Raw genomic sequence first — 22,117 nt, forward strand, 5'->3', positions numbered from 1 at the left:
TAGCATATTGTTGTTTTCTGATATTGCCTAATATATCCAAACTATACATAACATTACTTATATAATATTTCAAAACAATATCAGTGTATAAACCATTTGTGTTAGATGGGAAGTATCAGTGACAACATGGTGTGCCTTAATGATTTGTATAAGATGGCACCATCTGTTCACCTGGAGGTCACACCACTTTTTTATGAGATTAATGCAGTTAATCAATGCAAATATAGGCAACAGTTTTTACCAAAAGGCTATTTATATCTCAAAATGTCTTCCCATTACCCACCATGTTTTAATGTAATTTTTTATTAACACTCACTGCTTCAATATACTACCCCCAACAAGTTAGTATCACACACTATTTTTGCATTATTTTTAACGCCTTTGTTGAATTATCACTTAAGACATAGGCAAAGATGCAGTTATAGAAAAGAAAACAAACCATACTAACATATTCCACTTACAAACATTATACATCACATGTATTCTTTTGTATAACAATCATCAATCATACTTTACACAAATTGTTAATTTCCTGCCTTCTCTAACCTAACTCCTTCAAAATGTTATGCAGGAATTGTTCATAGGTTCATAGAACGATACTATGCTATTGGCCCAAAAGTCCTTATAAGCCTAGCCAAGAATTTTGCTCATGTTCCCAAAGTCAGCACTTGTTTTCCCTGTCCAGCAGGGACACAGGTAGGATCCCAGGGTAGAATTTTCTGTTTCCCATCCAGTCGTCTAGGTTCCTTTTAAAAAGGGCTAATGAAGTACTGTGCTTGACATGGAGAGGGAGTCTATTCCAGAGATGGGGTAGTCTTTGGGACACAAATCTATCCCATCAACAAGTTCTATTAATGTCACAGACCAGGTTAAGGCCTTGCATGTGGGTTGCACAAGTAAAGTTTGACTTACAGATATGCAGCAACTCCATCAAGGCTGGATCTGAGATGGCCTTGTTTGCCAGACACATGTAACCTCTGATCAGTCTGTATGAGACTGAGCAGAGGGACAGGGCTTTTAGCCTATCTGTATAGGATAGGTGTTTGAGACCCTGGATTTTCCTTGTCTGGAACCTCTGTGGTCTCTCCAGCTGCCTCATGTGCTTAGCAAGGTTCATGCTGAAGGGGGCATTGTATTCAATAATGGGTCTGATAAGGGAGGAATACAGGGATGTTATGACATCCTTGTTCCTGGATGAAATACCCCTACTTATGAGATGGGCCATGTAGAAAGCCTTCCGGGCAACAAAACTGTATCCACAATTTCCACGTTTTTCTATGGAATTTGCTCCTATCCTTTTCTGAAGATCCCACTTCCAGTTCTTTTATCTCTGTTACAATATTTAGTACTTCAAATACAGTAAGTTTAGACTTTGATTTCCATTTCTAGTAATTGCTATTTTGACAGCCACCAGAATTAAACTTAAGGCCTTACTATGTCTAGGCAATTTAGGTGCAGTATCCCAGCTCAAAATAAAATTTTCTAAGTTACACTCATTTGCTCCCCTAATATTTCTGCAGAGTATTCTGCAGAGAATATTTACAAGTCTGCTAACTCATTACACTCGCAAAACATGTTATCAGTTACCTCTTTCGTCCCCATCACACCTCTCTAACATTTGCCATCTACCCGAGGATAAATTCTTTGGAGTCTGATTAGGGTATAAAAATACATATGCAAACACTTCCAAGCAAAAATTCTAAATCTTCTAGACTTTGTTGCACATGTGGGAGCCATTCTTTCCTTGTGAATTGCTTATCCAGTCTTTCTTCCCAATCTTTTCTAATCTTTTCTGACTGGTTCCTATAGTTATTTTGTAATAGTTTACATTCCTTACTAATTATCCCTTTTTAATAGCAGCTTCTGCTCTAGACTCAAGTAAAAGCTCTACCAGAACAGGTCTTTCACTTAGGATTCCACTATCCCTTTCTCTTTGCCTGTACTGTGATGTCAATCCCTCACAGGGAAGGCGGTCTCTAGCCTGCTGTCCAAATGTCTTCTTGACCTATTCCCATTCTATTACCTTTTCGTCTCTTTATTTGCTCCTAATGCCTTGGTTCCTTTACCAGTTTTCTCCAGCAAATTCTATCTGCCTCCTACTTATTCTCTGTACCCCTAATTGCAGTTAACCCTAGTGGCAAAATCTCCTTCCTCCATTGTCATGTTGGCTTAGTTCGTAATATACCTTCTGCTAGTTTATGAATATAATAGTCTGTATGGCTGCTGTTATTCTCCTTAAAGCTCTGCATCCACAATCCCACTGTCTCCCCATTCTTGAATTTCCCCCCTGCTACATCATCATCCCCTTTCACTATGAGTTATAGCTTAGTGCTTGTGTTATATGTGCCTTAACTGTGCACCTCTAAAACATCCCTTCAAATCAGATAATCCTAAACCACCTTGTTCTATTGGAAGGATGAACTTATCCTACTTGACCCTTGCCCTCTTACTCTCCCAGATAAAATCCTTCAACTCTTTATTAATTACTATCCACAACTTCTACTCTGATTGATAAAAAATATGCCTGACCTGTGTATAAAACTGAAGGCACTAAAATATTTTCAGTGCTTATATCTTGCTATCCATATCAATAAACAAGAGCTTCTAGTTTCTCGGTTTCTGTACTATCTTTTGTTTAGTCTCTTCCCACGTATCCTTAGCTGCCACAACAGAATCCTTTTTAACCCATACTCCTAAATATTACATTTTACCATGTCTGCTAAATTTGGGTATTGCTGAACCAATACATGCATGGGTATGTTTTTGATCTTATCTTGACTGTTATTTTTTTTCACTGTGATTTATCGTAGTCATTGATTATTTATCAAGTGGTGGTTGATGATTATCTCAGGTGTTTGTGATGAGTATATAAAAAAATGATGATGAATGTATAACACGGAGCAGTTTGGTAATGTGTATCTAATGACCAGATGGGGCACTGAAATAGACAGTTTGTGCACTACTCACAGTGACAGTGACACAGCTGCTAGTATGCTTATCTCAAAAATGAATTTATTTCAAAGTTTACTTTATTGTCATTGTGCTGCTACTATTATAATTGGCAGAGATGCATATTTCTCTTACCTGCTGAATGTACGAGATGAGAGAATCTTTGTTATCTTTCCAATACCTTGGTAACTCTGTAGCTGGGGGAAATTTCTCACAGCTGAGTTCCACAGTTATCTCAAAACAGTTGCTGCTTAGGTAGTTGAAGTCTTGCATACCTGTGCAAAAAAAATGTATAACAGCAATAGAGAATAAAGCATGTCTTTACTTTTGATGACATCGCATACCTTTTCTGATACAGTTGTGCAATTCAGAACATACAATCAAAACTTAGTAAGAAAGGACCCTCTTCTTTAGACATTCTGTTTAACTGTCTGCTATTTAATAACCATCTTATAGTCTGACTCTCTCCATCTTCCTTTTGGTATTATAGCTTGCTGCCATGGCTGCACAAACACATTCAAAAGTATTTATTCTATTTGTTTTAGTTTCAAAGAAGCTACTAACAGTCAAATTCAATGATGCTTTTTCAAATAAAAAATAATTCCCCGCTGTCCTTTTAAACTATCTCAGACCAGTTTATGCCTGTTCTTTCTGGCTGTAGTTCATTTGAAGAACTATCCAAAATGTTGCCTTTATACACTAACAATCTTCTTGTAAGTTACAAGTTTGTTGCCACTTTCTTCGTCTACTAAGGTGTTCTACTAGGCACCATTGTTATTACTATACCTGGTTCTCCATGTTTGCTTTGTAAACACAGTAATGCTTGTTTATACTTTATTGCAGAGTCAGACAGGCACAGACAGCAACATGAGTGGGTGATGCAATTAGATACATTAACCTTTCAATTTTAGCTTTTCCATTTCATTTCTAAAATTTAAGCTAATGGCATCATAGAATGATGGCTGTGTAAACCTATATTCATGGTAAAACAAGAGGCAGGATATCAAGTGTTCTTCAGCACCTAAGTGAGTCCAGGAGAATCAATACCATGTAGCTGCCTTAATGCAGACACAAAATAAAATTCTATCTACATGTATGTCCACGTATTTTGTGACATTTGTTCATCATATGATTTTCAGTAACATGAAAAGGAAACAATGCTTACTGACAAAAATGTTCCTCCAGTGAAAAATTGACTTTTGGTTAGATATATCGATCAATGCCTTATATCAGAGATCCAGCTAGGCAATGAGTTTGAAGTGAGGCCATCTTTTGGCACCCCACCCAAAAAAAAAATGTTATGAACAATATTTCAAATTTGTCCATGTCAAGTCACTAAATGATGTACACGTGACTTTCAGACTTCATATCCTTCAAAAAATGCATACCAATACAATACCTATTATACTAGCACCTTTCTAAGTTTATAAAGAGTGATATTTTGAATGCTGTCTGGTCACCCCACACCCCATGCTTGCGCTTAGACTAGACTAGGATGATGAGACCACGTTAAATATAATGCAGTCTGGCAGCACTTTTTTTCTTTCTCCTTACTTGCTAATCCTTAATGTGTGATGTGTATGAGCACTCTCACTGCCCCCCCTCCCCCAGAATAGCAAGTACCATCCAATATTGGTACAAACAAAATTAAAATAACTAAGTACAATGCTACAAACAAAGGATGTAGACTATGTACTTTTCTTTAAAGCTCTACAGGCTACATGAACCAATAAAAAGTAACTCTGAGTTCTGTTTTAAAAAAAAAATTGACAGTTAATTGCTGTGGCTATGCTCGCCAAACATATAGCCCAGTAACTGCCTTTACATCCCCACCCACTCCACCCAGTGATCCAATCAGAATCTTTGAGGTGGTGCCTCAGTCTCATCCAGTATATAAAGCATAGGGATGAGCAGACCTAAGCATAACATGATGTTTAAAGGGGGCAATAAGTAGCTGGGATAGCAGAAATGGAACAAAAAACAATTAGAATAGTAAAAATTGATAATTTACCTTTAGTTAATGCAAATAAATAAAATTAAAATAATTTTTCTTAATTGTTGCATTCCCTGTGAGCTAGCTCCATAGGCAACTGTCACTTTCACCCTGCCCTTCATATGCTACTGATTATTTTTGTGGGTGGGGTTGATTTTGTCATTTACAGCACTGTAAATCCATAATGTTTACCAGCCTACTTTCTGTTTTGCGCTGTTATATTTTAACATATTCTCCTTTAGGAATACAGTTTAACAGTAGATTACATGCCACAAAATAAGAAATTAAAAGACAAAAGGAAAACATTAAAACAGATATACCAAGTCACTTTACTACATGCCTTACAATAGTTTCTTCCATGGATAAATGTCCTTGTGTTGCATAGACACTTAGATGCTGATAGATCCCTGTCAGAAGTAAGAGGCCTGCTAGGCTGAATCCCAACACTTTGCAAAATAAACTGTAGTCCAAAAGAAAACAGTGAATTGTGAAACTTCCCAAAAAAATGTGTAGTGGAGCCCAGACCAAATCCAAAAGATATAAAATGCAGAAAATAAGACGTCCACAAGGCTGAGAGACAAATCAGTTTAATAGAACAAAAATGGTAAGTGCTTTCATGGTCACCTGCTTCTTCAGACCACAATACGTTTGTCTCTCAACCTTGTAGACGTCTTATTTTCTGAATTGTGAAACTTACTGGTGGTGGTGCTGCGGTAGCATTGTCGCCTCACAGTAAGACGCTGTCAGGTTCGATTCTCAGCTGGAGCATCTTCTGCGTGGAGACATGCGTGAATGGGCGTACCTTCGTTGAAGGTTGTGGGTCAGGGCTGGCAACTCGGCATGTAAAAATCAACTGCCAATCATTAGTGGACCGGAGTTCCGCTGTGGCGACCCCTAACCGGGAAAAGCCGAAAGACACAACAGCAACAACAACTGTATCATCTTGTAAGTACCCTCCCACACATGTGCTACTCACAACTCCAAGACTACTGTACCTCAGAGAAAAGGGAATACAACAAAAATACGACAAATTCAGATTTAATACGTATGTCCCTCATTCACACTTTTAGTTTCACAGTTCTGAGAATCACAATAACAGCCCTTGTATTTTCAGCTGAGAGTAATACCAAAAAAATACATTTTTTGATGCAGTAACCCTCACTCGCACCTCCTCTGCAATGATATTTGCCCCCTGTAGCCAAACTTTATTCTAGTTTTATAGATAAGTGCTAGGCAGTCAGTCTCCAGACCATTAGAAGCTTTATCAAAAAAACCCTATTCAAACATTCCCTCAGATTTAAGGAAGGCAAGACAAGATAGATCAGGGAGAGAATTTGAGGCTGCTCATCCAATTATCTATGCTTACCTTGAAGGTGACAAGTGTGCTACTACGTGCAACATGTAGTGTAACTTTGTTGCAGGAGTGAGAGATATGTTGGGTTATGAACCTATCACACCAGCATCTCTTATTTATCTATTGGTGAAGGTTTGGTTCCCTTATCCAGGAATTTGAGGTACCATTTGTTCTTTGAAGGAATAGGAGGTCAGAGAGATCTTTCATGGCTTGAAAAGCTAGAAACAGATCTGTAAGGAGTATATAAGAAACCAAGAACAGACAGAGTGCTGCCATTCTATCCTGATAACTAAGATCTTTGAGACCACTGATGTTTTTAGTTATAAATGTCTGAAGTCTCTAGAGTTGATGACATATTTACACAATTACATGCCAAAAGGTCCAATACATTTAATAATATATCTGTTGTGATATAATTGAAAAGTAATTAAGATTTCTTTGGATCTAGTGAAGATGCCTTGGAAATTAGATGAGTGAGATAGAAAGCTTTGTGAACTGAAGACATGATGATCACGTGATAAGGAATTATCAAGAAGAGCGCCTAGATCCCTTATGATAGTGTCTTGTTGGAGGGGTGTATTATCTACATGGTATGTGAAAATGTTTTGTCTACAAAACTGAAGTATGCTACATTGTTTCAAGGAGTGACCTTAGGTCAACTGGTGCCCTAGGCAAAAGGGCTCCACAGCGCCCCCACCACAACAACCAGTGCCCTCATCCTGGTCTACCTACACCAAAGAAATACTGGGAAAGCGCCCCTGCTAGACCAGCACCCTAGGCAGCCGCCTAGTTGGCCTATGCCTAAGGCCGGCTATGATTGTTTCATATTTAATTTGTGACCATTGTCCTTGTACCAGCTGTTAACATGGTCTAACCCATGTTGGAACAACTGTGAGTCAGTGGAAAATCAAAAAACACCATCAACTACAGCAATCTGCAAACATAAATGACCATGGGTGAGGAGTGTTGTCCTGAAGGTCTGAGAACCAAATGTAAACAGGAGGGGGTCTGATACTGGCAACTACTGTGCATTCAGAGGTGGACTCTGTGCCTCTAACCACATGGGATCTGTCAGACAGCAAGTTAGCTATCATCCACACAATATAAGGACTTAAAAGGATTTATATTCACATTTACAAGTCTGTCAACAATTCCTGCATGGGAAATAGAGTAAAAGACCTTGACCAGGTCCAAATATGTACTATATAGGTTCATAGGTATGTAGTAGGCTAACTGCCCTTACTGAACATTTTAAGCCTCTTCAGTTTTCCATATTTTGCTTAAAATAGCCTATCACATTTGCTTAAATATGGCCTTATCCATCCCATGGTTAATAATTATATATTGTCCATAATGAGAATAACAGGGATCATACCACAGATAAGTTGATAAGACCCATGCATGACATAAAGCATTTAGGAGCTGCCGCTGTCCATTAGTAGTAGTACAGGGGGCAGTCCTGGGCTACATTTTCTGTTTGCCATCCATAGCTCTAAGTTGTGTTTGAAAATGGACAGGGATGAACTTTGTTTTATGTGTATGGTGAGCCTGATCCATAGCAAGAGTATCCTCTGTGTAAAATACCTGTCCCTCCAAACCATTCTGTTGATGTTGCAGAAGAGGTTGAGCTCCCTAGACCAAGTGTTTCTGATGCCATTCAACTTGCTGATGTGCAATAAATCCATCAAGAATGGATCAGAAAATGCCTTGCATGCTAGCCACAGGTCATCTCTTAGCAGTCTGCAGGATACTGAATATAATGACAGGGCTTTGAGTCAGTTCATGTAGGACATGTTGTTTAGGCCTTGTATCCTTTTAGAAAGGTACCTCTGTGGGCATTCCAGGTATTGCATGTGTCTGGACAGATACATGACAGACGAGGCATTATATTCGAAGACTGGCCTAATGAGGACTGAGCAAAGGGGTGCAATGACATCTCTACATCTGGACACAATCCTTTTATTTAAAGCTGTGAAAAATAGAAGGATTTTCTTACAACAATAGACATGTTGGTCAAAAATTAGATCACTATCCACTTAAGTTCACAAATCTGGAACAACTGGGTCAACTCTTAGGGGTACATTGTCAGTGTGCTAGTTTCCTGGGGTAGATGACTTCCCAAAGGATACAATAATGCATATTTTGGCATTTAGTTTCAGTCCATAATTTTGGCACCAGTTATTTATTTGAGACAAACCTTCCTGCAGCACAGCTAAGTCACTTGGGGATTCAGTGACTGCTCCTAGTTGGCAGTCATCTGCAAACTTAGCTAGAAGCCTTTGGTATTGGCTTTTACTTCAGAAAAGTGGATGCCAAACAGAAAAGGGCCCAGCACAAAACCTGTGTATATAGATATATATACTGTATGGGTATATATACTGCGGAACTCTTATTCATTACTTTGGTTACTTCTTCAAATAAATTAATCAGTTTAAATAAGCAGGGCCCTCTTTTGATAAAGTCAGATTGATGAGAGTACATGGTTAAGAGATCCTTACTGTCCAAATTAATGAGGTCTGAAATAATATGCTCATATGAGGCTAGAAAGACAAAAAGGTCTCAGGATACCAGGGTCTGTATTTGGGCCATCCATGTGTAATGGCATTACAATGGCTGTTTTCCAGACTTCAAGAATGTCACCAGTGGAGAAGCTTAGATTAAAGATTAAATAGGTTTAAGTTGGGGTTCAGAAAGGCCATATTTGTCACTGATAATCAAGCAACCTGATGTATTATAGGGCTCCATGGATGAGGTGTTGCTAGCTTTTGAGATGGCTTAGACATGTTCTATGGTATTTAAAGGGGTTCACTGGCAATGTAGACTTTGTGGGATAGCTATAACTGTGGGTCAAGCAAATATTGCACTCAATTTGTCAGATATGATATTAGCTGTTTCCTTTGTTTCAGAGTGTGCAGTGTTCAGAAAATGCCAGCTATGAAAAAGCACAAATAACCACAATGAACTTGGCTAAAACAGCAGTCTGGGACTCAAGCTACTTTTAAGCAAGTTTATTTTAATAAAAAGTTAAGCACTTTCATCCCCTAATGTTGGAACTTCATCAGAACTAAAAAAATCAACTCATTGCCAACACTTTATATTGTACCAACCTAGTAAACCATTACTGAAAGACCAATAAACATCTAAACATTTACATAATTAACTAAACCAAACTTCACCATTCATTTAAAGACACACTTACACCAATATTAACACCATTGTAAAATAGCATGTTAGCAGTGTATGTTACAAATTTTCTAAGCTGAAACCAAGCCAAGTAAACTGAAACACATAAAAAAACATAAAAACATGTGTTTTTAAAAAACACCAAAGTATAAAAATATAGATTAAATAAAGAATAAAATTAACAATTATGAATTATAACTTTGCTGCCCTCAGCTTCAACAAATGAACTAAGGAAACTACGTCATTTAGGCTTCTTACTTGTATCTAATCTCACCTGCCACAGTAATTCCCTGTATTCCAATGTATGCTCCCAAGGTACACCTATTGGATTTTTTATTACTTTTTCTATTACAAAAATATAATATTTTTTTGTTTCCTCCACAACTAATATGATGCCTGTATAGAGCATTTGTCTCCTCCTTATGGTTAAGTTAGTAATAATGTTTGTAAGTCCCTCTGTTAAGGGGTGCTAAATCTTTCCTATGTAAAAAGAGTAACAATAATCACAAAATGCTAGGTAAACCACCCCCCACAGTTCTACAATTAAATCCCTATTGGAATCAAAAATTGTATTTTGTGCTCAGTAATCCTACAACCTCTCCTTCATAAATAAAATGACATTGCTTACGTTCTCCACATTTTGTAGTACCTTTCCTTCTCTCTACTTAACTCTGGCCACCTTTTGAAAAATTATATTGAGTTTTACTCTTACTCTCTGCTTACTGCTGCTTGCTTGCTTGCTGTGGGATTTGAAGTCCTCTATAGACACACAGTCTTGCTGTGCTGTTTACTGCTGAATCAGAGACACATAGCTCTGCATGACTCCATCTGTAGTCTGTTTAAAGCACCAAGCCTTTCAAATTGCACACTGATAAAGAAATATATTTTGCAGCTATAAGCACAGTTACAGATAACATATTTTGTAACAAACCACACGTAGTCTGTCAGATTTGTAGCATATATTTACAAAGTTTTCCTTCATTACAGATATGAATGATGACTTCTACAAAATACCTCTCTCTGTCCTTCTCTCACATAACTGAATTACTACAATTGCTACATACAGAGCTTTTCCTCTTGATATGTTTTTAAGTCACATGTCTGTTTTTAGACTTTTCTATTGTCCTTTTGTGATTTAAGCACTTTTGCTGATGTGAGGATGCCATTCTGAAAGGAAACATCTGTATAAGCTGTTCCTACTGGAAAAACATCACGTATTGCTGAATTTATAAAAAAGGATGTCTGTTAATAGATATTTGTTCTACAAATATGAGAAAATCATGTAATGCTTGTTTTCCAGTATTGCTTTGTTAGGCATTTTCTGATGCTGTGAAGAGAAGCCTATCTGTTATACATATAGTATGAATGCACATTGTAAACTCTATACATATATTCAAGCAAACTTTTTCTTTCAGCATATTTACAACAGAATTAATTTCAGTCTTATATTCATAATATCTAACAATTCCCTCTGTTTTTAAACATACTCAAAACATTATATATAAAAAACACATTAAGAAACAAAACCTTTAGTCTTCTTTTGATACAAGTCAAAATGCAATTTTACATAGTTAATACAATGATATTAGGTATTACTACAAAACTGAATGTATTTAAAACTTTTTCTTTTGCAGACCATTCTGTGAAAATATTTTATCAATTATGAGCTGTGTCTGCTTTAATGTTATTATTTTTTTTAACTTGATCAATTTATTCTTTTGCAATCACAGAATTCAATTTATAACTTAGAACTATTCCATTAACTCTTTGTAACTGTTGAATTAACTATAAGAGACAATAACTATGTGCTACTGCAAGCATTTATACACTACTGAAAATATACAGTTTAAATGTCATTTTAACCATAAGATTGTGGTCATGTCTCTGAACTGCCCATTAACATCTTGATAAAGTACTGAACTGGGCTTAGATAATAAATATTTGAAAGCAATTATTTTACTGGGGGTAAAACCAGTGATATTACAACTTGACAAATTACTTTTGAACTTATTACGATGTATCCTGTACAGTATGTATTTACACAGACTGTTTGCTGTTCGTGCATTTCAAACTAGTAGGTATCCTGGACCCATTTTTTCTTTAAATATGGTTCTTCACACATATTGATTACTAGACATTAATTTCATTTGTACTGAATTCTTCTGCATTTGTACATACAAAGACTATCATTTGTATTGAATTCTTCTGCATTTGTACATACAAAGACTGTAAAGTACGTTTAGTCTAATCTTACAAATTTAATAACATTAATATTGAGCAAAATCTTGGAAAATGTTTGTCTCTTTAGAAATATCTAGTGGAATTGCCACCAAAGGCATATGTCCTGTTATTTTAAACTACATACTCAGCAATTAAAAATATTCATGCTTTTTTATACCAACATTGTTTTGCCAAAAACATATTAAAAATAGTGACCATTCTTGCTATTAGAAACATTTATGCATTTTGCATATCTTTATTCTCTCTTGTATAGCTTTAATAAAGCAATTTTAAATCATCTCTTGTTTTTTAAACCATCTCTTGTATATCTTTACAATTTAACAGGTTGTGAATACAATTTAATTCTAAACAATACAATAATAACCATTATGATAGCTATTAACAACTTATAAAATATCTTATCCTGTCAGGTTTAATCCAGTTTACCAGTATTTCTAATACATTAATACCTGTTTTTCGGTTGTGAATACAATTTATTTCTAAACAATACAATAATAATCATTATGATAGCTATTAACAACTTGTAAAATATCTTATCCTGTCAGGTTTAATCCAGTTTACCAGTATTTCTAATACACTAATACCTGTTTTTCCCCCCATAAGAGTATTGTCAAGAAGGAATGAGATATTTTTTCCTGTAGCTTTATTTTAGACCTTTGTTGTTTATTTTTTCTGTAGCTTTATTTCAGACCCTTGTTGTTTATTTTTTCTGTAGCTTTATTTCAGACCCTTGTTGTTTATTTTTTCTGTAGCTTTATTTCAGACCCTTGTTGTTTATTTTTTCTGTAGCTTTATTTCAGACCCTTGTTGTTTATTTTTCCTGTAGCTTTATTTCAGACCCTTGTGCAGTACTGCTTATACAGTCAGTGTAAAACTGAGAAGTGCCCCCCCTTATACAGTCAGTGTAAAACTGAGAAAGTACCCTCCCTGTAGTACTTCAGCACTGTTTACCTGCCCTATGCTGTGAGAATAGAATGTATGTCAGCCCAACACTTTGGTTATACATTTATTTTATTAGGTTACTAAATAAAGCTTTCACTGTATATTACCTCTAGTAGGTATTTACACCCTCCTGCACAATTGATTTGAACTGTATATATACTATAGCCCATTTGCTGGCTGTACTTGATGCAACTGAGGTTTTTTTTGTCCTTTTAACATTTACTTGCAAACAGATTATAAGTGACATCTATGCACAATTGTGACATTTTATTACAATTACCAAATAGTGTTGCCTGTAAACATTTTAACAATTATATTTTAATAACAATGATGCTTTAGAAAAACTCAAGCTACTTGTCTGGCAATCAGTCTTGTTGTTTATCTGATCTTTCCAACATTTCCTGTAACTATTCATTCAGTCTAGGAAGGTCTGAGCTCACATTTTATACTCTATAAACTATAATTAATTATTTTGGCATTTTTCCTTTAATGTGATTGTGATTTGCATAACCATGCATTTATACTACATAAATAGACATTATTTTACAATTACCTTACATGGATTTCAGTATTTTTTACTTTTTTATTTAACTATTTAACTGTCCTGCCATTAATTTTACAAAAACTGTTTGACTAATACCATCTGTGATTTTCTTTTTAAAATTTAGAACTTTAACTGTTTGGTGTGGTGTTACTATACAATTTTTAAAAAATTGTAAAAAAAAAAACAAAATAGATATTAGTTTAACCAACACATGTTTATATTTATATTATTTATATTTGCTGATGTCTGCCTTTTGCTTTTGTGTATAGTAAACAAATGTACTCTAGATGAAAAGAACACACATGCATGTCTGTCTTGTATATGTATATCTTTATACAAGCATGTCATGTCCCTACCATCCTAGCATGCATGCTTAACCATTTTCAAAACATAAACATATTATAAAATATATTTCTTTTGCACAGATTAACTGTGTATGCAGGAAATTCCCAGTCTTTGTCAGTTGAGCTAATTTATTTCCTTTATCCTGCAACTGCTGTTGAATTTCCTGTGATGTTGCATGGTCTTTCTGACATTCTTTAGTAAGCTGTTCTGCTGAATTTGAAACTCCTATGCACTTTTGAAAAGATGTGTGTATAACTTGTCTAAGCTTCCTGAACTCATTGTGTCTGTCTTTTAGAAGTTTATTACATTTCTTTGTAACAAAATGTACTAGAGTTTCTATCAGTAACTGATTTGACTGTTGTTGCAACTCTGAAATAAACCTTTTACATCTGGTGACAGAACATAACTGTCTAACATTTGAATATAATGTCAACATATTAACTTTTCTTGGTTGTTTACCTTTACAATTTTTGTCTGTACAGTCTAACCTTTGGATAATGGCATGCACTGTATTGTTATGACATTGTACACACAATAAACATTTTTATACCACACATGATTTTATTTCAGATACCAGTCAAATATTATAATCCATTTGCATAATGCCTTACTATTAAATTGCAATCCATTTGCATAATGCCTTACTATTAACTTGCCCTAATAAGGTTTCACATTTGCTAATATGCTGTATATACATTTATTCTGTTATTATTATTACCTCTATGGCATTCATACTGTATGTAACACAGAATAATTTTCTTACCAGTCAACAGACAGGCAGATGGCCAAGCTGCTTTACTGTAGATGGTTGAAAAGTTTCTGTAGTCACTTGTGAAGTTGGTACAGCAAAACTGGCAGATTCAGTCTTACAACTTCGTCTTGTACATTTTCTGGAGAATTTATGGAACTGCTCCACCTTCCTGCAATGCAGTCTCACCGGATTTAGACGTCTATTAAACTGTATTGCTACAAACTGTTGAAAACTGTAGAAATCTGAAGTACTTCACATAAACGTTACTGTGCTTTTACAGGAGTGACATTACCCATTCACTCCCCCTGTTTTTGGATACAGGCTAGGAACGTTGTCAAAGGATCACCATTGAAAAATTATATTGAGTTTTGCTCTTACTCTCTGCTTACTGCTGCTTGCTTGCTTGCTGTGGGATTTGAAGTCCTCTATAGACACACAGTCTTGCTGTGCTGTTTACTGCTGAATCAGAGACACATAGCTCTTCATGACTCCATCTGTAGTATGTTTAAAGCACCAAGCCTTTCAAATTGCACACTGATAAAGAAATATATTTTGCAGCTATAAGCACAGTTACAGATAACATATTTTATAACAAACCACACGTAGTCTGTCAGATTTGTAGCATATATTTACAAAGTTTTCCTTCATTACAGATATGAATGATGACTTCTACAAAATACCTCTCTCTGTCCTTCTCTCACATAACTGAATTACTACAATTGCTATATACAGAGCTAGTCACGCACACATTTCCTCTTGGTATGTTTTTCTGGGCTTATGTGGGAAGTCACATAATGTCTGTTTTTAGACTTTTCTATTGTCCTTTTGTGATTTAAGCACTTTTGCTGATGTGAGGATGCCATTCTGAAAGGAAACATCTGTATAAGCTGTTCCTACTGGAAAAACATCACGTATTGCTGAATTTATAAAAAAGGATGTCTGTTAATAGATATTTGTTCTACAAATATGAGAAAATCATGTAATGCTTGTTTTCCAGTATTGCTTTGTTAGGCATTTTCTGATGCTGTGAAGAGAAGCCTATCTGTTATACATATAGTATGAATGCACATTGTAAACTCTATACATATATTCAAGCAAACTTTTTCTTTCAGCATATTTACAACAGAATTAATTTCAGTCTTATATTCATAATATCTAACACCTTTTTCTATAATTTCTTTTAAATTATGATGCCTTTTAAATCCAAATGAAGGTTTGTTGCCCACTATTATTTTGCTTCAGGAACAACCTCTAACAGTTTCTAGTTGTTCTTAATAAAATTTCACCTATTTCACCACCTCACTCTTAATGTATCTCTAACACTATTCCCCTGCCTCTTCTAACTCTTCCCTTCCTCTATCTCCAACCATTCTTAATTCTTACAGTCTCAAAACAACCTACCTGTCTAGTCTGTCTCATATACTCTACCTCCCCTACATCTCCTACTAGGCATTCTTACTTTCCTTTCTTGTTTCCAAACTCCTATATAACTAGATCCTACCCACTTTAAATAAACACCTGCCTAACTATTAACTCATTTTGCTCTAAGCAGCTTAAATAATATTGTAACTAGTCGCATTTTCTTCTGCTAATTGTTTAAAACCTTGTTTGTAACAACTCACATACTTGTCTGCCAATTGTTAATACTCTGTATAATTGAATTGCCTGAGGAGCTTTTTTTTCTCTCCAGGTCTCTGCTTGTAAGATCCTATAGCTGATTGTTACTACTATGTTACTAAAATTTAATAAATTGTTTTCTAGTCCTGAGACACTATTCTCCTCGGGTCTCTGCTGAAAATGAGCCAAAAGCTCAGCCAGACTAACCCGGTTAACAAATGTAAAATAAAATAAATAAATAAATATAAAAAATAAATGCATTTTTTATAACATTACTCTCAAGACCACATTTGAGCAACATACTGCACTCATAATTTAAGTTAGAATTCCCATCTTTTATCTCATTATTACTTTTGGGGAGAGCTCTACCTAAAATTGGAATAAATTATTTCTCCCTTTAATAATTTCATTATGATCAAGCATTTGTTCTGGGTATCCTCTCTCATTTAACATATATTTTAGTACCTTTAAGTCAATCGCTGTTGTCAAAACAATCCTAGCTATCCGAACCGAGTGGCCCTTGACCAAACTTCTTTTTTGCTTATATGAGTGACAACTATTAAAGTCCAGGTAATTATTAGAAAAACTTTTTCTATACAATTTAATCTTAAATTCCTGATTACTGAAATTTTTAATTATTAACACATCAGGATAATTAATACTCTGATCAGGAAAGTTACAAGTAAATTTTAAAAACTTGGTAGTGCCATTAATGTAGGTAAAGTTTGGTTTAGTTAATTATGTAAATGTTTAGATATTGATTGGTCTTTCAGTAATGGTTGGTACAATATAAAGTGTTGGCACTGAGTTTATTTTTTTTAGTTTTGATGAAGTCCTGATGTTAGAGGTGAAAGCGCTTAACCTTTTATTAAAATAAACTTGTTTAACTTAGCAGCTGAAGTCCAAGACTTCTCTTTTAGCCAAGTTCATTGTGATTAGAGTGTGCAGTATTATTATGTACTAGCTCTGAACATCGTGGGGCATGATTTCTTTGCTTCCTTGCATAGTTAAATAAAAAAATGTTATTTTTCATTTTAGTGGCTATTTTAAGTTCATAGTCAGCTTTGAATTTAATAATGGTTCCCTTATGTTCTTTACTAGTTTGCTTAAGTGTGCTGTTAAGATAGGTAGAATTAAACCTTTTATAAGTATTAAGCAATTTTGTTCTGTTAGATAATTTCATTATGCAGGTATTCCACCACAGGTGTTGTTTTTAAAATTCTCACTATATTTGTGCAGATTGCTTTATCAGAATAACTATTTATATGGGAGTAGGAGTCAGAGGCACAGGCAGCTGCTTCAGCAATACAATCCTTCCGAAGAGGATTACAGTGGAATTTATCTAGGACATCAAATAACCTTTAGAACGTTTGCTTCTGAGAAGTCCCTAAACACAGAGGTAGTAACAGTTGAAGTACCAGCAGTTTTAAAGAAAATGGTCACTAAAGTATGATCTGATTTAACAAGGCAGATTGACACATAAGGAGATGTGCTAGAAATGGTCACATCTGTGAAGACTACAGCAAGGAAACTGGGAACCCTAGTAGGATTGTTAACTATTTGTTAAAGAGAGTTAGCATTTATAATGTCACAGAAGCACTGAGCATGTTGACCATTGGCAGTGTAGGTCAGCTAATTTTTTAAAGGATAGTTTAAGTCCACCAGTAGAAAAGTGATGGGTTTAATAGGGATTTCAGCTAATGTGTTAAGACAGCTATCATGCTCAGAAGGGGGCACAGGGTTTGTTCTGTAACTAGTTATGATGTGGTAATTAGTTTTGTGTTGCAAAAGAATTACTCCAAATCCTGAGGTCACTATATGTTCAGGAAAGTTAATTTCCTCACCAGTGAAATTTGGCTAACAAAATACTATGTCTTAATACTGAGCACAGCATTTTTTAATCATGAAGAAAGTGATTGCTTCAATACCGAAAAAGCAGAGTTATTTATGTACTTACCATAATTGTATATGTAGATGAAGTATATTAATTGTTACAATACTGACTTTTGGGATTCTTTCTTGCAGGGTCCTGACAGTTGACCTGTATACTAGATCTTTTACCTTCCCCATCCTAGAGTTCCTCACCTACTGTCTTCAAGGCATCAGCAGTATAAAGGGACATAAGCAGCCACCATCTTTAGGTCTTCCTTGCCCTAGGCAGGATCTGGAAGAGTTTCTCATGACTAGAGTATGGCCCATCCAAGGATGACCCATCCTAAGTGGAAAAAAGAAACCAGAAGGAGCCTCTCCACACATGATCCTGTAGTGACAACTTACATTCAACAGGGATAACCTGATTTATTGGATGGGGAGGGGGGAGTGACTTGGGAGCCCAGCCCAAGGGGGAAGAAAAGCAAGAATGGATTGATGTGGGAGTGGTTTTACAAAAGTGAATACAGTTGCACATCTACAATTAAGCACGAACAGATGGAGGAGGGAATGGTTTTACAAAAGGGAATACACCTGAACATCTACAATTATGGTAAGTGTCCACAACTGTACTATGTTTTTTTTTTAAATCCCTCTTGTAGTACTAATTTTTGGGATGATTCCAGAACTTAAGATCACAAGGGTGGTCGGCATGTTGATGGATCAGGAGACACCAGACCCTGTAAAATGGCCATGATATTATATGCCATACATCTGGAAAGATACCTAGGCTGTAGTGTTTGACAAAGGTATGGACATAAGACCAAGTAACTGCTTTAATAATGGCCTGCATTGTCAATCCTAAGGAAGATTGTTGTGGTAGCCATGGCCCTGGTGAAATGAGCTTTCAGTGTGCCAATGAGTTTTCCAATGTGGTGGTAACAAAATGCAACAGAATTGGCAATCCTCTTAGAGACACTATGCTTGCTGTGTCTTTCATTTTTGCCCTTTTAGCAACAGACATAAAGAGTTGAGCAAACTTTCTGAGCTACTTTGTCCTATTCTAATTAAAATCTCAAGTGAAGATGAACATACATTCACAGTGAAAGTATTTACCTGTAATGAAAAAAGGAACCCAACTACTGATGAATGAGAAACAAATGAAAGCACTGTATGTTAACTGTGCAAAATATATGATGATTCACAGTCAGCAGTTTTTCTTTTTCTTTTTTTTAAAGTTGGCCTCTTCTGACATTTTCTCTAGCCAGGATTCATAAACATGATCCAAACTACAATGGATATAAAAAGTGTACACACCCCTGTTAAAATGCCAGGTTTTTGTGATATATAAAAAATGAGACCACAATAAATAATTTCAAAACTTTTCCCACCTTTAACGTGACCTATAACCTGTATAAGTCAATTCAAAACCAAACAAATCTGTTAGGAGAAAAATATAAAAAATAAAAAATGTACAATAAGCTGGTTGCATAAGTGTGCACATTCTTAAACTAATACTTTGTTGAAGCACCTTTTGATTTAATTACAGCATCCAATCTTCTTAGGTACACAACTGCCATCAATTAAAGAGACTCTGATTAACCCTAAATAAAGTAAAGCTGTCCTAGTAGGATTTTCCTGACATTTATATTCCATGACAGCGATGTGTACACTTTTTATATCCACTGTATATAGGGTTGTTGCACGGGTAATACTGTATTCCAGCAAGTTAGGAATCTCACAAAACAAACAAAATAACCTTTTATAGAGAATGAGTGCATATCTGCAAACCACATAGTAATGTAGTGTTCTCCCTGTACATTAATGCGGTCAAATTCATCTGTGTGTGTCATTCAGTAAGTGGCACCTACATATGAAGGGGGCCTGCAGGCCTGTGTAGTACTACAGTCACGTGTAGCTACTAAGGATAACTTGATCGTAGCTTTGGAAATCCATCAGACTGCTAATAGAAGCAACAGCAAAGCAAATCCTCTACATTGTCACATGACCAGCTTAATAACAAAAAAAAAGTCCTGAAGTACTAAAAATGTCCATTAAGCTTATTTCTTTGTTTCTTTCTTTCTTTCTTTGCACTTTATTTACTATGTTGGTAAGATGGTTTACCAACCCTTTTCAGTCATGACCTGGGTACTGAAGAGTAGTATAAAAATACAAGCAACGAATATGCAAGGAAATGCATTATATTACTAAGCAGTACAATAACTGATGGAGCACAGAAATATCCAGTGGTAATACATTACAAAGGTAGTTACTATAAATGATACTTGTTAGTAGGCTTCTGTTTTCCAATACAATTATGTCAAATGAGGGTATTAGAAACCTTTTATGAAGCATCATGAAGGCAGGTGCACTTAGACTCCTTATCTAGTTGCTCATTTAATGACAATTTGAATAACTCCAATGTTTGTTTGTTTTTAGTTAGGGAGGTGATTCATTAGTAAAGGTCCTAATCTGGAGAAAGCACTTTCTGCTACTGTGTTTTTGAATTTAGGTCAGACTGGGGTAGGAAATTAATTATGTCTGTTTCTTAGAGAGTAGTTTTGTTTCCCTTGTAGAAAGGATTCTTTTTGGAGGGGGCAGTAACCAAGTTGAAATATTTTGAATATGAGAGTTTCAAGGAACACAATAACCCTATTTGTAATGGGTACCTAGTTGAAATGTTTTTGTATATTGCAATGATGCATTTTCATATCTGAAAGAAGAACAGTTGATATCTTTAAGAGATATTCAGCAGGTAAAAAAGGTGATCTCGCATAGGGGTATGTATGCTGCTGTCCATTAGTGTTAAGTTTTGTCATGGATCGGCCTTAGTCCAACAACACATATCTACAATAATTACATTTAACTTACTTTAGGTACGTATGCACAAGAATGGTAACACAGCTCTAAACTATAGCACCTGTGACAATTCAGCATGCATATCCTCTACATGTGACCCAGAGAATTACTCCTATAGGGCACAACCATGAATTAAATAATGCCTACAGAAATCTGTGTTCTTCTGACCTGTGTGCCCTAGGCAGACTGCAAACGCTAAACAAGTGATACATTTTTATGATCCTGGCCATGGGAAAGAGGGTTAAACAAAAGTGCAAATGTTATAGATACGGTATTGTAGCTTACAAGAAAGCCCAATAATAAGGTTCTATTGCTTGCTTGGATCCATGGCACACAGAGGTAAAGCCCTGACTATCACTCATGTGATATGACATCAGGTAGTGGCTCAGGTATTGCTACGCTGGTGGTATAGCATGTGTGAGTGGATGCACTAGCTCATCCATCTTGGTGGGAGGGCAGTGGTCCATTTTACTACAATGCAGACTGCTACTGCAGAAAAGGCATCATGCATACAGTGGGCATCAGGAGGTATACCTCATCCCTGACAAGCCACATATATGGCAGCATTCATGGGTGGTAAGTGGGAATGTCTATACCCTTAGGGGAAAGCACTGCATAAGTTCACATCTCTACATATCCATGTAGTCATCTAGGTGGGGGTTAGGGTTATATGCAAACAAAAAAAAAACCCTGATAGTTGCTTGCATGATAGTCTTATAGCCAGCCAACACCTCCCTGGTCTGGTCCCATAGGGTTAATGTTTGGCAGGCAACAGGAATAAACAGCCTAAAAAAGTACTATTCTTCCATTGGGATTTTAATAACATTGTCTCTCTGATAATACTTTATAATACTGCTGCCAAGAGGTAGACATAACATGCACAAATTTCTAACAATGTGCATACTGGTGGCAGCACAGGCATAGCAGACACATGTCCAAAACTGTAGACAGCTGATGAGCTACCAGTGTGGTGCATGAAAGACTATTCAGTACTCTACCAACAATGTGTATGGTTCCTGAAAGCAGTTTGTGTCACAGAGGTGTATGCTAAACCTGTGTTGTCACCAATATGCAGAGGGTCTTCTGTTGGAATATATACAGACAAATAAAAGAAGGCTGCAGGAAGCAGAAGATGTTTAACTAGTCATTCAGAGGAAAAAATACACGAGCAAATGGCTGAAAAGGAGAGAAAAGAAAAATGGTGGAACAGCAATTAAAATATGAGCAAATAGCACAGAAACAGGCTGGAGGTCATGTAGAGCCAACCTGAGGTTTACAGCAATGCCAGAACAAACCAATGTGAAGGACTGTAATGACTTCATGAGAAAATGCTTCAACACAAGGGCTGAATTTTCTAATGATAATATTAAAACAGAGACAGTGCATATAGAAATATTTCTGTTGTGAGACTGAGAATGAAACTGCAGACATATCAGCTAAGAATGAAATTCTTTCAATTTCATGGAGGAA

General features: G+C 35.9%; 1 protein-coding gene across 1 annotated transcript in view; it reads right to left on the reverse strand.

Moving 5' to 3' along the window:
* LOC122789278 (carboxypeptidase E-like) overlaps nt 1-22,117 on the reverse strand; it is a 366,543-nt gene that overhangs the window by 92,462 nt on the left and 251,964 nt on the right. The window contains exon 6 of the mRNA XM_044056580.1: nt 3,085-3,224. Coding sequence (XP_043912515.1) covers nt 3,085-3,224 — 140 coding nt within the window. The remainder of the gene's footprint in view (nt 1-3,084; nt 3,225-22,117) is intronic.

This window comes from Protopterus annectens, chromosome 14.part0 (assembly GCF_019279795.1).
Source record: "Protopterus annectens isolate FY-2018-M chromosome 14.part0, PAN1.0, whole genome shotgun sequence".
Classification (NCBI taxonomy): Eukaryota; Metazoa; Chordata; order Ceratodontiformes; family Protopteridae; genus Protopterus; species Protopterus annectens.